At 36.3% G+C, this 15,418-nt stretch overlaps 1 protein-coding gene across 2 annotated transcripts in view; it reads left to right on the top strand.

The window, feature by feature from the left end:
- LOC125255036 (E3 ubiquitin-protein ligase RNF123) overlaps window positions 1–15,418 on the top strand; it is a 193,753-nt gene that overhangs the window by 149,899 nt on the left and 28,436 nt on the right. For both annotated transcript variants that reach the window (XM_048169943.1, XM_048169953.1), the window contains exon 37: window positions 2,763–2,857. In XM_048169943.1, coding sequence (XP_048025900.1) covers window positions 2,763–2,857 — 95 coding nt within the window. The remainder of the gene's footprint in view (window positions 1–2,762; window positions 2,858–15,418) is intronic.

Genomic DNA, 15,418 nt, shown 5'->3' with positions numbered 1-15,418 from the left:
TTTCATTACTAACAAATATATTTTTTAACAGTCACTTCTTGCCATCTACTAGTGTATTCAGTGGCGCCTGTAGCCGTACCATGAGAGGGCGCTAATTAATGCCGTTTTTATTTTTTACATAATTTTTAAATTGATTATTAAAATCTATCTGCATGCACATGACATATTAAAAATCAATAGAGAATGAGAATAAATAAAGGTGTGTGTTTTTGTGTTGGGTGGGGGTGTGTGTATGTGGGTGGTAGCCAATCGCTGTTCAGGTAGTGACGTCTGTCTTGAATGTTTAAAATATGGAGATTTTATGCTGTTTATGATTTTATTATGAGTTTATGCTGGATTTAGAATGTAAATCATTTTGTTTACACATTGGATGCTTTGCAGTTGTTGATATAAGCCTATATATCAGGGGCGTTTCCTGGAGGCAGTGCCTCCTCAAAAAAAAATAGAATGAGAAAATAATCCATATTATAAAAATAAAACAATGCAAATTTTGCAAAATGTGACATTAAAAAGTGTATAAGTAAAGAAACACTGTCCAACAGTGACACCCAGAGGTGAAGTTACAACGGGACAATGAATGGGGGAAAGTCATGTGAGAGGAGGCAATGCCTCCATCCCACTATAATTGGATGTGATTGGTTATGATTGGTTTGTGCGATAAATCCCTCCTCTTGTTTATGAGTCAAAATGATGGCGTCAATGGGAAGACTAATTAAAATGTAAGTAAACAGCTCACCCACTTAGATATCACCACTTTGTCACTCAAAATCAAACTTGAAAAGACCTGAAAACGTGATGACTCTGGGGTTTTATTAAGCAATCAGCTTGGTGAAATTAAAGATACATCTTTGTGTCTGTGACAGACAGTGTTTAGCTAGCATGACTGATGATCCGGAAGAAGTTGATTATTAAAAAGAACAGCTGAACATCAGTAGGTTGTTTGCACATGACGTCATTGCTGCTCCGCGAAATGCAGCTGGAGGGCAGGAAGTGATTTTTCTATATAGGAATCGCTATCACAAACTCAAAATTCCTGTGTTTTCATCATTTATGATTGCTCAAATAGATCAAACCGAGAAACCACAAAGAACTTTCATCATTTACGTAACTTATATAGTTTTTTAACTTTAAAAGTTGTCGCCTTTAAAGGTCCCGTTTTTCGTTGTTTTTTGAAGCTTTGATTGTGTTTATAGTGTGCAATATAACGTGTTCATGTTTCGCGTGTAAAAAAACACAGTATTTTTCACATAATTTACTTATCTGTATACCGCTGTTTCCACTGTCATAAAAACGGGCTGATGACTTCCTTGTTCTATGAAGTCCCTCCTTCAGAAATACGTAACGAGTTCTGATTGTGCCAGCGGTTCCTGTGTTGTGATTCGACAGCAGCTTAGCGCAACTTGCCCGGAAAGGTCACGCCTCTTACCATAACGTGTGCTGCACATAGTTTTACATGTGGATTATTGTGGTGTTGTGCCGAATGAACACAAAAGACAATAATTCCCGAGAGACTGAACTCTTTAATCTCCACAAGAAGCGACAGAAAATGTACAACGTTAGCACTCACTCAGAAGAGTACCTCATACGGAAAACAGCCATATACATAAACATAGTCCCCTCTTGTGGCCATTATGTGCACTGCAGTCCAACATTAACTATTGCAGTAAGGATACCACAATTATAATTTTCGGGAACCGCGTTAAACATAAATTGTAACCATTGATCTCTAAGTACAGCGTCCCTGGGAAGGCCAAACAAAGGTGATTGGACTGCGGGATGAAAATAACAGCGTTTCGACGACATGGCGACAAACACACTCTACAAACGCAACTCTTGTGTATTCCTGTGGGCGGAGGTTAGTCAAAAAACTAGTGACGTCATTAAAGAAGGAAGTAGAGGGATGTAGTCCAAACTGGCCCTTCGATGTAGGCGACTTCTGTTAAATAAAATATCTCGCTTGGCATTGAACTTTGAGCTTTAAAATTTTACAGATTTTATTTATACTCTAACAGCAACATTACACACTAACTAAAGTTTGAAACATGGGATCACGAAGAACGGGACCTTTAATAACGCTTTGCGTCTGCTGATACTCAAATGAATATTCTCATATTCTCTAATCTACCGCCTCGATGGCAGGCAAGTCTTTCAATTCAGTACAAAAATCGTTCCTCTTCATAACATAAGGATCACATCCAATATAAGTGGTGATTTTTTTGTTTATTTTGAAATAGTTGTCTAAAGTGCTACAATACGGACTTTCCTCTATGTCTTCCATTCTGTTTCTTTACTTCCTGCACTCCAGCTGAATTTTGCGCGTTATCAGAACCACATGATTGTAAACAAGCTATACACAAATAAAATATATTGTTTAAATTGTTACTGCCTTCAGTTATTATTTTGGAATACATGTAAAAATGCTCAGAACACTAACTTGATGAGATTGACTTGGTTTTAATAAATAGAACATTAGTTACATTATTAGAAAATAAATAGAATTGTATCTGGTTTCTTTTTTTCATTTAATGATTTAACACGAATTTACATTTGATTTATAAATAAATAAATGAATAAATAAATAACTGTGAGGACTATTGCACTTTGTCAGTGCCAGCTAACTAAACTGAGGTTGAAAATCCGGTCCATGTTTAGTCATGGCATACATTGGTGAAGAGCGCACCAAAGAGCAATTCTTCAAATGTACGATCTGTCAGTACTGTGTGCAAAGTCTGACATTTGTTGTGTGTGTTTGTTTTGCATAGATACGGACTACATCAGCACAGAGGAAGAGCAGAAGGTAGAACAGATGCTAACTTTGCTGACAGAGGAGTCCAAGCAGGCAGCTGCCAGCACAGCGGTGAGTACACACACACAGAAAAGTTCATCAAACCATAACCAGCCTTTCCTCACACCAGTTTACCAAGTTAAAAGAGTATTGGTCAAATTGAAAAATCCTGCCAAAAGTATCATTTCATCATAGATGAACATCAAAGTATTTAATATATAGCCATATACAAATTGAAATGATACATCAAAGTATCATTTCGACCATAGTGAGTGTAGCAGTCCAGATTTTCACATGACTTAGTGCGTGCGTTCACCTGCTTGTAAACAAAGTTTAGCGCTTCCGGCTATGCCAGCACTTCATCTTGAACACTAGGTGGCGTTAATACTCCTAAGGAGTGAGCAGCCAGTAACAAGTAGTAGTAGAAGAAGACCGTCGTCAGTTTAGTTCTCGCGCATGCGTCATGGAGCTCTCGTGAACTAACGTCAGAGGCCTACAAGAGAGAAAATGAATAGTTGAATAAAGTCGTTCTTTTGTTTGTTTTTTTCGCACGAAAAGTATTATCGTCGCTTGAGAAACGTACGGTTGAGCCACTGTAGTGGCATGGACTATTTAAACATTTTCTTCACTGACTTTCTGGACGGACAAGTTTGGGCCCCCTTAAAGCCAATGGAGGAGTATTCCACCGCTCATATTTAATCACAAAAATATTAATTTGTGATCCGAAGATGAAAGAAAGACTTACATGGTTGTATCAACATGAGGGTGAGTAATTACTGACAGAATTTTCATTTTTGGGTGAACTATCCCTTTAATAACTCAGTCTGCTTAATGCCAATAATCTTACTACCATGGTTGACAATGCCATTCAATGAGTTTCTATGTTTAACATTTACATTACCATACCAACAGCATATAGAAAAGCAAAGTACAGATTCAATATAAGATTTATAATACTTAGTCATAAGAGTCCTACTAATATTAAAAGTAGAGAGCCTCCGAAGACAGTGTAACCATTTCTGGCCTTTTTTGCATACAGCTTCAACATGAATATCGAAACGCAACTTATCATCAATAATAAGCCCAAGGTGCTTGTAACTGCTGGCCCATTCCGCCATTTGACGTTTTATTCTAGTTGGTTGAGGAGACGAAGGACTGGATCTAAAATCAATTACCATATCTTTGGTCTTTTTTATGTTTACTTGCAAAAAGGCACAGTCACACCATGTCATAAAATTATTCACCACAATTCTCATCCTTAGTCAACAAACTAACAACAACGACAGTATCATCAGCGAATTTTAAAATGAACCTGTCTTTGTCTACTCACACAATCATTAGTATATAAAATATAGAGCAAGGGTGAAAGAACACATCCTTGAGGAGAACCTGTGGATGTAATAAGGGTGTCTGATAAGGTACTGTTTACTCTCACTCTCTGCATTCTATCACTTAAAAAATCTAATAACTAATTTAAACTCTGAAATTTATTTCTTTATTAAAACATGGGGCTGAATAGTATTAAAAGCTGATGAAAAATCTACAAAAAGCAATTTAACATGGGTTTTACTTCCCTCCAGATGTTTCATAATCATGTTTAACGGGGTGGATTAGGCATCCTCAACTCCCCTTCTGCAAACTGCAATGGATCTAAAAGACTTTTGAGTTTTCAGTAAAAGTTCATCCCTGACAAATTTCTCAAAACATTTCATCACCAGTGATGTCAGAGCAACAGGTCTAAAATCATTAAGAGTCATAACTTGTCTTCCCTACAGGCACAACTATGGTTTCTTTCCACAATTTAGGAATATTTTGGATTTTCCCACCTTGCACTTTTTTAAACTGTTTATAACATCCTGTTGATTTAAAAAAAAGTCTGTTTCTTCTAAGATCCTCCTCTACTTTCTCCTTGTATTTATTTTTGGCCCTCCTAATTTCACACTTTATTTGTTTATTGAAATCATGCTTCCTTTCCAAGTCACCTGTATGAAATGCCTTGTTTCTTTCAATCATAAGGTACTTTATAGATTTAGTTATCCATGGCTTTGTATTAGCAAAAGTTCATATAGATTTTTGAGGGATAAGAATATCCTCACAAAAAATATGTAACTACTTACAACATCTGTTAATTTATCAATATCAGAACATTAGTTTTCAAAAACCTCACAATTTGTACAATCAAAACATCCTTGCAATGCTAAAGATGAATCCACAGACCATTTCCTGATAGATTTGTTTTTAGCCTTGTACTTTTTTTAAAACTGTTTTATACACAGGAATTAAAAAAACAGTGTTATGGTCAGACAGTCCCAAGGGTGAATTACTATGCACCTCTGACGGAACCATAACACAAGTCCAAAGTCTTGTTAAATCGTGTTGCACAGGTAACATACTGTTGAAAATTTAGCAGAGTGTGTTTCAAAGAGCAATGGTTAAAATCCCCCATGATAAAATTAGGGGTATCAGGGGAAACATTTTGCAACTTAGAAACAATACGTTCAAGAGTCTCCTTCACTTTAGCCTCATTTGCTTTAGGGTGAATATACACCACCGTAACAAAGATTTGAGGGAATTCTTGAGTTAAGTAAAATGGCCGCAATGACACAGAAAGCAGTTCAATGTCTTGGGTGCACAATGTTTCTCTTACGATTACTGAATTGCACCACCTTTCATTAATGTACAGTGGGTATGGAAAGTATTCAGACCCCCTTAAATTTTTTACTCTTTGTTATATTGCAGCCATTTGCTAAAATCATTTAAGTTCATTTTTTTTCCTCATTAATGTACACACAGCACCCCATATTGACAGAAAAACACAGAATTTTTTACATGTTTGCAGATTTATTAAAAAAGAAAAACTGAAATATCACATGGTCCTAAGTATTCAGACCCTTTGCTCAGTATTTAGTAGAAGCACCCTTTTGATCTAATACAGCCATGAGTCTTTTTGGGAAAGATGCAACAAGTTTTTCACACCTGGATTTGGGGATCCTCTGCCATTCCTCCTTGCAGATCCTCTCCAGTTCTGTCAGGTTGGATGGTAAACGTTGGTGGACAGCCATTTTTAGGTCTCTCCAGAGATGCTCAATTGGGTTTAAGTCAGGGCTCTGGCTGGGCCATTCAAGAACAGTCACGGAGTTGTTGTGAAGCCACTCCTTCGTTATTTTAGCTGTGTGCTTAGGGTCATTGTCTTGTTGGAAGGTAAACCTTCGGCCCAGTCTGAGGTCCTGAGCACTCTGGAGAAGGTTTTCGTCCAGGATATCCCTGTACTTGGCCGCATTCATCTTTCCCTCAATTGCAACCAGTCGTCCTGTCCCTGCAGCTGAAAAACACCCCCACAGCATGATGCTGCCACCACCATGCTTCACTGTTGGGACTGTATTGGACAGGTGATGAGCAGTGCCTGGTTTTCTCCACACATACCACTTAGAATTAAGACCAAAAAGTTCTATCTTGGTCTCATCAGATCAGAGAATCTTATTTCTCACCATCTTGGAGTCCTTCAGGTGTTTTTTAGCAAACTCCATCCGGGCTTTCATGTGTCTTGCACTGAGGAGAGGCTTCCGTCGGGCCACTCTGCCATAAAGCCCCGACTGGTGGAGGGCTGCAGTGATGGTTGACTTTCTACAACTTTCTCCCATCTCCCGACTGCATCTCTGGAGCTCAGCCACAGTGATCTTTGGGTTCTTCATTACCTCTCTCACCAAGGCTCTTCTCCCCCGATAGTTCAGTTTGGCCGGACGGCCAGCTCTAGGAAGGGTTCTGGTCGTCCCAAACGTCTTCCATTTAAGGATTATGGAGGCCACTGTGCTCTTAGGAACCTTAAGTGCAGCAGAAATTTTTTTGTAACCTTGGCCAGATCTGTGCCTTGCCACAATTCTGTCTCTGAGCTCTTCAGGCAGTTCCTTTGACCTCATGATTCTCATTTGCTCTGACATGCACTGTGAGCTGTAAGGTCTTATGTAGACAGGTGTGTGGCTTTCCTAATCAAGTCCAATCAGTATAATCAAACACAGCTGGACTCAAATGAAGGTGTAGAACCATCTCAAGGATGATCAGAAGAAATGGACAGCACCTGAGTTAAATATATGAGTGTCACAGCAAAGGGTCTGAATACTTAGGACCATGTGATATTTCAGTTTTTCTTTTTTAATAAATCTGCAAAAATTATTTTAGCAAATGGCTGCAATATAACAAAGAGTGAAAAAATTTAAGGGTGTCTGAATACTTTCCGTACGCACTGTATAGACAAACACCGCCTCCTTGACTTTAACCTGTAATCACTGAATCTCGATCGGTTTGCAGAGGAGTCCCAAAGCCGTTAGTAGTTAAAACGGAGTCTCTGTAAAGCCCAAAATGTAGGCCTCTCTCTATGTGTGGTGAACATGTACAGTGGCTTGCAGTTCATCGATTTTATTCCTTAGAGACTGGACATTTGCCATCACGATAGTCGGCAAAGAAATCCTTCTGAGACGCTGCTTCCTCAGTCTTTGATGCACGCCACCCTTCAATCCTCACTTCCGCGGTTTCCATATTTTTGATACATCGTTGTTCCTAGTGGCATTTTCCATATAGCCGCCATCATTCAAAAAATTTTGTGATCTTATAAAATCCACTGGGTATCGAACATAATACGGCCTATGCCACTACGGCAAAAATTTGCGGCTGTACTGGAGCTACGCGGTACATCTCACAGGTGTTATGTGAAGGCATGAGATAAGCAGTAAAATCCACGTTGTAATTATAACCAGCAACTCGATCTTCGTCTTCCACTGGCATATAGCTAATCAATTTGCATTTTAACTACAACTTTTCCAAACTACCAAACGCACAATAAACACTGAAACATAACACAAAGACGCGTTCACACATGCTTACAAACTCTGTTGCAGTCGTGTTGTGGCTCCCTGGGCCAAACACTTGGGTCAATCCGCATTTGTCTTTCTGGCATGGAAACTCAGGACATGCTGCATCTGTCATTGTCTTGCTGGACAAAGACTTTGAACATAGTATCGGTTAATGTTTCCTCACAGACTGGAAACTCAGAACATGGTCATATCTGTTGCTGCCTCACAAGCTGTAGACTCAGATCATGGAATCTGGTGATGTCTCTTCCTTCACAGGCCGGAGACTCAGAATGTTGTATCTGTTATTGTCTCACCTTTGTAGGCTGGAGACTCAGAACTTTGTTGATCTGTTTCTGTCTCTGCCCTTAGAGGACTGAGACTCAGAATAAGGAGTGTCGTTGAAAGGGTACTTTGATCTCTTTCCGATAAAGAGGCGATTGCAATTTGGTGCTTCTCCATTTCCAATTTGTGTAATTTGTACTTTCATCAGTTTTAAGGTTTCCAAACATAGTTATGAATGCACTTGGATGAATTCATTTCAGCCACCACTGCGCATCCAACAGGTCCTAAAGATTTTTTCACTAGAACAACTTTAGTGTCACCATTGCATCTTACAGTAAACTACTACTTTACGGTCCTTAAAGCACTTTATGCAATAAATCCTGCTGTAGCTTTTAACAGCATAACGGTGGGTGGCAATAAAAGCCTGTTAGTGATTTTCTGAAGTGGAATCACAATGTTCCCAGAGGTTTCTGTGGTGTAACATTAATGTAATACACACCCCATTCAGTCTTTCCACAGCCAGTACTCTGAGCTAGACCAGCCCGGTCCACCGCAGCATTAGACAGCAGAAAGTGAAGCTCTTCCCCCAAGAGCTTCCCCCTCTGCAGAGAAATATGATCGCCCATTCCCATCTTCCTACAATGCAGCAGCACCAGCCATTAGCACAGAGCAAGCAATTCAATTTCAAACAGATAATTCTGCTCTGTTTTAAATTGAGTTGTGCAGTCTGCTGCACCAGAAATAAACGTCTTTATTTTCTATAATAACCATATAACCTTTTGATAATCATATTAAAATAGAATATATATTAGAAAATATGGGCAGCTGGCAAGACGTATAATTCTACATCCTTAAAGAAAGGACATACCTTTATGAAACTCATGTAGTTTCATTTGGCTGGACAGAAAATGTTAATATTCATTCATTCATTCATTCATTCATTCATTCATGTTTTTTGTTTTGTTTTTTGTTTTGTTTTGTTAGGCTTTGCATTTTATTTCATTTGTTTAGTTTTGGTTTTTGTTTTGTTTAATTTTTTTTTTTTTTTTTTGCTTGCTTGCTTGATTTTTATTTATTTATTTATTTATTTATTTTATTTCTTTGTTTGTCATGTGGTTTGACACAGAAACCACAAAATGAACGTAGCAAATATTTTTGCAATTTTATTATGTTGACATTTATCTTTTCATTTGACATTAAATTAAATGGTTAGTTCACCCAAAAATTAAAATAATGTAATTAATTACTCACCTTCATGTTGTTCTACACCCGTAAGACCTTCGTTCATCTTCGGAATACAAATTAAGATATTTTTGATGAAATCCAATGGCTCAGTGAGGCCTCTTTTGAGAGCAAAGTCATTCAAAATCCATAAAGGTACTAAAAACATATTTAAAACAGTTCATGTGAGTTCAGTGGTTCAACCTTAATATTATAAAGCAACAAGAATACTGTTTTGTGTGGCAAAAAGACAACAACAAAATAACGACTTTTCAACAATAGTGATGGGCCAATTCAAAACACTGCTTCATGAAGCTTCTGAGCTTTACGAATCTTTTGTTTTGGATCTCCTATCAATGGCTAAACTACTGAAATCACGTGACTTTGGCTCTCCAAACCACTGATTCGATTCGTAAAGCCCTGAAGTAGTGTTTTGAAATTGGCCATTTTGTTTTTTTGGCACACAAAAAGTTTTCTCATCGCTTTATTATTTTAAGGTAGAACCACTGTACTCATATGAACTGCTTTAAATATTTTTTTAGTACCTTTATGGACCTTGAGAGGTTCAGTGGCTTTGCTCTCAATAGAGGCCTCACTGAGCCATCAGATTTAATGAAAATATCTTAATTTGTGTGCCAAAGATGAATGAAGACTTAGGGGTGTAGAACGACACAAGGGTGTTTCATTTTTGGGTGAGTTAACCCTTTAACATAAGACTCTATTTTGTGACCAGGTATTAGTTATAGACTCCTACTATTAATTAAATTCCTGATATTAACAGGGAACTACTTCCATCTTTATTTATTCACTCTTGCAATATGATTCCTACAGATTTACATCAGAAAGATTTTCTGTATTAATAATCATAAAAAAGTGAAAGTGATGGAAGCATACTATTGGAGTATTTGTAACTGTTATGTCTCACAGGCTGCATTCATTTGGTCAAAAATACAGCAAAATCAGTAATGTCGTGAAATATTATTACAATTTAAAATAACTGTTTTCTCATGTAATATATGTTAAAATGTAATTTATTCCTGTGATGAAAACTGAATTTTCAGCATCATTACTCCAGTCTTCAGTTTCACATGATCTTTCAGAAATCATTCTAATATGCTGATTTGCTGTTAAAATATACAGAAAAAATATTTCTGATTATTTTTATAGAAGTTGAAATAATCAGTTGAGAAGCTTAATATTTTTGCGGGAATCCTTTTTTTGTTTTGTTTTCTAGAAAGACTTCAGATAACAGGTGGATTAATGTAAAATTGGATCAAAGTAGGGCTGGGCGATATATCGCATGAGATTGTCACGCGCATTTTGTCAGTAAAGCCGGTTCCCTGATTACCGCAAATTCGCCATCACCTGCTTTCAAATGGAGCGGCATTTAATATACAGAGCCGTAGTTCACTGACAAGCTACGCAATATCGCGTTCATTATCGCAGATGAATCGCCTTCGATAATGAACACAATATTGCGTAACTTGTCAGTGATCTACGGTTCTGTCTATTCAATGCCGCTCCATTTGAAAGCAGGTGATGGCGATTTAGTGGTAATCAGGGAACCGGCTTTACTGACGAAATGCACATGACAATCGCATGTGATATATCGCCCAGCCCTAGATCAAAGTGGTGTTGATTTAATTCCAGAATAAAGGCTATAATGGCTAAATACAAACAAAAGAATACTGATAAAACAATAATAAAGATTACAGTAGGTCATACGTGTGAAAGGTTTCTTCGATTGAGAAAAAAGTGAAAGTGATGGAAGCATATTATTGGAGTATAACTGTTATGTCTCACAGCTGAGATGTTAAAATAACTTTCAAGTAAAACAACTTTTGTACTATTTTATATATTATATATAATTTTGTAATATATTACAAATTGGATTGTAATTATTGTTCATGTTGAGAGAATACATGGAATATTTGTACTTGTGAAAAATCACAGAAATCAACCAATCAACCAGTCAAAATTAAAATGACTTAAAAAACATACTTTGAAACATACATTTTCACTTTGAAATGGACAGAAATGAGGGAATGGACAGAAACTTTTTGTCAACTATTCCCCAACAATGACAAAATGATGAGAAGATTGGGAAATAAGCCTTCAATATTGCAGCAGTCACATTTAATTTTCACCACAAGGTGTAAATTTTCACATTTTTTCCTCAGAGATTTGTGTGTTGATTTCTCTGTTTACTTCTGTATCTGTCTCTTGTTATTTATTATCTTGGAGCAGATTGCAGCGTGTATGACACTATATTTTCTGTCAGAGCTGCATCATTTTAATGATATCCCAAAACATACTTACACTTTAAATAACTGCTGGCGTAATGTCATTTTTTTTTTTTTTTTTTTTTTGTCATTACGCTATTGATGGAAAATTGTGGCAAATTACAGATGCAGTCATGAGGAAGTCTGAGCCTCTGACAAACCAACAATTAGTAAATCTTTGATAAAATTCAGGTAATTTTTCAGTACGTATATTCAGTTGTTTTTGCCTTAGATCCAAACTAGTTGGCCAATTCTTTTGTACAGAATATCAATCCATGCACATAAAATCAAAATCAACCTGGTTTCCTTAAAAAAATATTCTGAATTTAGTAAGTTATTAAAACCAAAATATGGCATCAACCCTTTACATGTCTTGAGAATTAAACTGTAACTGACAACATACAGTATTATCCAACACGTTCAGTCGATCTGGTGGCAGATGTACAGTACATGCAAAGCCATTTATGAATGCAAATCACATTGCTGTGTCTGGTTAACACTGAGAGAAAAGAACAGGATGGTTTTGCATATTTATCATTTGGCCTCAATTTAAACAAAAATAAGGGCATTTTCTTGTCACATTATGGCATCCGTATTGGCAGCATGATTTGTTTTCATGTCACAATGCAGAACTTTAATAAACAGAAATTGTATTGCTATTATTCCTCTTGAGGTTTTGAGTGATGTTGTAGCTAATACAATATTGTTATTGTGTTTTTGTGGCATCTTTTATGAGTCATACAGTTTATTGCTACAGTAATCCTACTTACTCATATATATTCAGCCCTTGATTAAAAGTTAATACATTTGTGTTTCTATGTCAGCCCTTGCTAATTGAGAGAATGGTTTCTGTATAGATGTTCAGCTGTTGTGACCTTTAGTTATTTCCATGTGTGATGAGAGCTGTTGTGTTGGTGAGGAAACAAAGACTGAGCTCTTGAGCTCACTTATAATGGCAGAGATTAAACAATAATTTAATGTTGTTTCTTATTTATTTACAGTACCATTCAAAAGTTTGGGTTCAGTAAGATTTTTCACTTTCTCTAATGTTCACCAAGGCTGCATTCATTTGGTCAAAAATACAGCAAAATCAGTAATATTGTGAAATATTATTCCAATTTAAAATAACTGTTTTCTCTTGTAATATATGTTAAAATGTAATTTATTCCTGTGATCAAAACTGAATTTTCAGCATCATTACTCCAGTCTTCAGTTTCACATGATCTTTCAGAAATCATTCGAATATGCTGATTTGCTGTCAAAATATACAGAAAAAATATTTCTGATTAATGTTATAGATGTTGAAAAAAACAGTTATGAAGCTTAATATTTTTGCGGGAATCCTTTTTTGTTTTGTTTTCTAGAAAGACTTCAGATAATATGTGGATTCATGTAAAATTTGATCAAAGTGGTGTTGATTTAATTCCAGAATAAAGGCTATAATGGCTAAATACAAACAAAAGAATACTGATAAAAGAATAATAAAGATTACAGTAGGTCATACGTGTGAAAGGTTTCTTCGATTGAGAACAATAGAGCATGAATTGAGCTGTTTACCTCGCCAGACATTAGACAATAGACTCCAAATGTATGTTTAAAAGGTCAATAAAATATTTCATTAGCATCTTATCAGCCTTCTCTAAAAACTCACCTGACATGATCTTATGAAATTATTCACAGAATGCATAGTTTTAGAGATAAACTCTGATTTGAAATGAAGCATGATCACAATTGTGGCTTAAGCTTCATTGTGTTTCTAAGTTTCTATAACACAGACACATCATATTTTTATACATTGAAAAATTATGTTAACATTAACCTATATTAATAAATATACAGAAGTTTTGTTCATTAATAGTTTGATGTGTAATGCATTAACCTCTGTTTCATTTTTCAGAATGAAAACTACTATATTCACCAGGAAACACGTAGGGCAGGACTTGATTTCATCTAAAATTTAAAGTAAAGGCATTTCATAATAGCAGAAGATTGTTTAACTCTTTTCCCACCAGCGTTTACTAAAAAAAGTTGCTCAGAAAATCATGTTTTTGTCAAAGACTTCATCAGGATGGATTAACAAAGATAATCAAAACATAGATGGAGTAGAGCGAGTAGAGTAGTCAGTCATACACCCAAAGCTTCACAGTCCTATACCTTGTCCTGGGTCAACATTTCATTCACTAACTTTAAATAGTTTTGATTTACACTGCGTTCCAAATTATTATGCAAATGACATATCAGTAAGATTTCAGTAGAATAAACATTCAGATTTTAGTTTTTCTAAGAAAATGTATGTTTGTTTATTTATCCATGTCTTTTTAGATAACTGGTATCAATCTCAGACAAAATAATTTGCCATGTCTACTTAGTTCTATGGAAACCCTACTTAGAGGTTGTTCCACATTATTAAGCAAGTCACAGTTCTCATGCCATATGGAGAGGAAGAAAGATCTTTCTGAAGATGAAAAGCATGAAATGGTCCAATGTTGTGCAAAAGGCATGAAAACAACTAATATTTTGTGAAGCTGAATGGAGATTATCAAATTATCATAAGATTTGTGAGTGATTTAGAGCACAGCAGAACTCGGTCAGATAAAGGCTTATTAATTAAAGTTCCTATCAAAAAAATTAATTGTATTAAAAGGGCAGCTATAAAAAAGCCAATGTTGAGCAGCAAACAGGTATTTGAAGCTGCTGGTGTCTCTAGAGTCTTGAGAGCCTCACCATGCAGGCTGGCAGTTGTGCGTAAACATGCATTTTAGACACCACTAACCAAACCTCACAAAGAGAAACATTTACAGTGGGTGTAGAAATACATTTTCAAACAGTTTTATTGCTGTGGTGTTTTTTTGCAGCATGGGATAGTGCATAGTGCATTGTATTTCAGAAGGCACTATCCTCCTTTTTATATCTAGCTGAAAATGGCCAGTTATGAACTTCACATATCTTGCAAAAGTCATTTTAATACCCTCCATCTCACTTCCCAATATTCCAGCCCAAATCATCACCCGCCAGCTCCTTGCTGACGTCGCAGTCTTGTTGGAACGTGGTGGCCATTCACCAACCATCCAGAAATCCATTCGTTTAGACCATCTATTGTAGTACGGCATTAGTCAGTGAATAAAACTATTTAAAAATGAGTCTTCATGTATTTCTAAACCCACTGTAAGTGTTTCTCTTTGTGAGGTTTGGTTAGTGGTGTCTAAAATGCATCTTTACGCACAACTGCCAGCCAGCATGGAGAGCTTCTTGAGACTCTAGAGACACCAGCAGCTTCAAATACCTGTTTGCTGCTCAACACTGGCTTTTTTTTATAGCTGCATTAATACAATTAATTTTTTTGACAGGAACTTTCATTAATAAGCCTTTATCTGACCAAGTTCTGCTGTGCTCTAAATCACTCACAAATCTTATGATAATTTGATAATCTCCATTCAGTTTTCACAAAATAATAGTTGTTTTCATGCCTTTTGCACAACATTGCACCATTTCATGCTTTTCATCTTCAGAAAGATCTTTCTTCCTCCCATATTGCATGAGAACTGTGACTTGTTTAATAATGTGGAACAACCTCTAAGTAGGGTTTCCATAGATCTGGCAAATTATTTTGTCTGAGATTGATACCAGTTATCTAAAAAGACATGGATAAATAAACAAACATTTTCTTAGAAAAACTAAAATCTGAATGTTTATTCTACTGAAATCTTACTGATATGTCATTTGCATAATAATTTGGAACGCAGTGTAAATTCTGTATAATGTTTGATCGTGTTAGCTTATGTGCGTAAGCAATACTTCTATAGCTTATTTCTTCTTCTTCCCCTGTGTTTTGATCAGGAGATCCTGTACTCTTTCAGAACATGTGTAATAGTTCCCCCCTACCGAATAACATTGAAAACATGGATTGCCTGAAATTTCCATCAATGGCAGGGAAAGAGTTAAGAGCGGGATTGAAAAATAAGAGGGCAGGGTGATTGTAATGACAAACTCTTACAATGACG

The sequence above is a fragment of the Megalobrama amblycephala genome, linkage group LG2 (assembly GCF_018812025.1).
Source record: "Megalobrama amblycephala isolate DHTTF-2021 linkage group LG2, ASM1881202v1, whole genome shotgun sequence".
NCBI lineage: Eukaryota > Metazoa > Chordata > Actinopteri > Cypriniformes > Xenocyprididae > Megalobrama > Megalobrama amblycephala.
The sequence above is the reverse complement of the archived record's forward strand: the minus strand, read 5'-3'. Positions and strand labels throughout refer to the sequence as shown.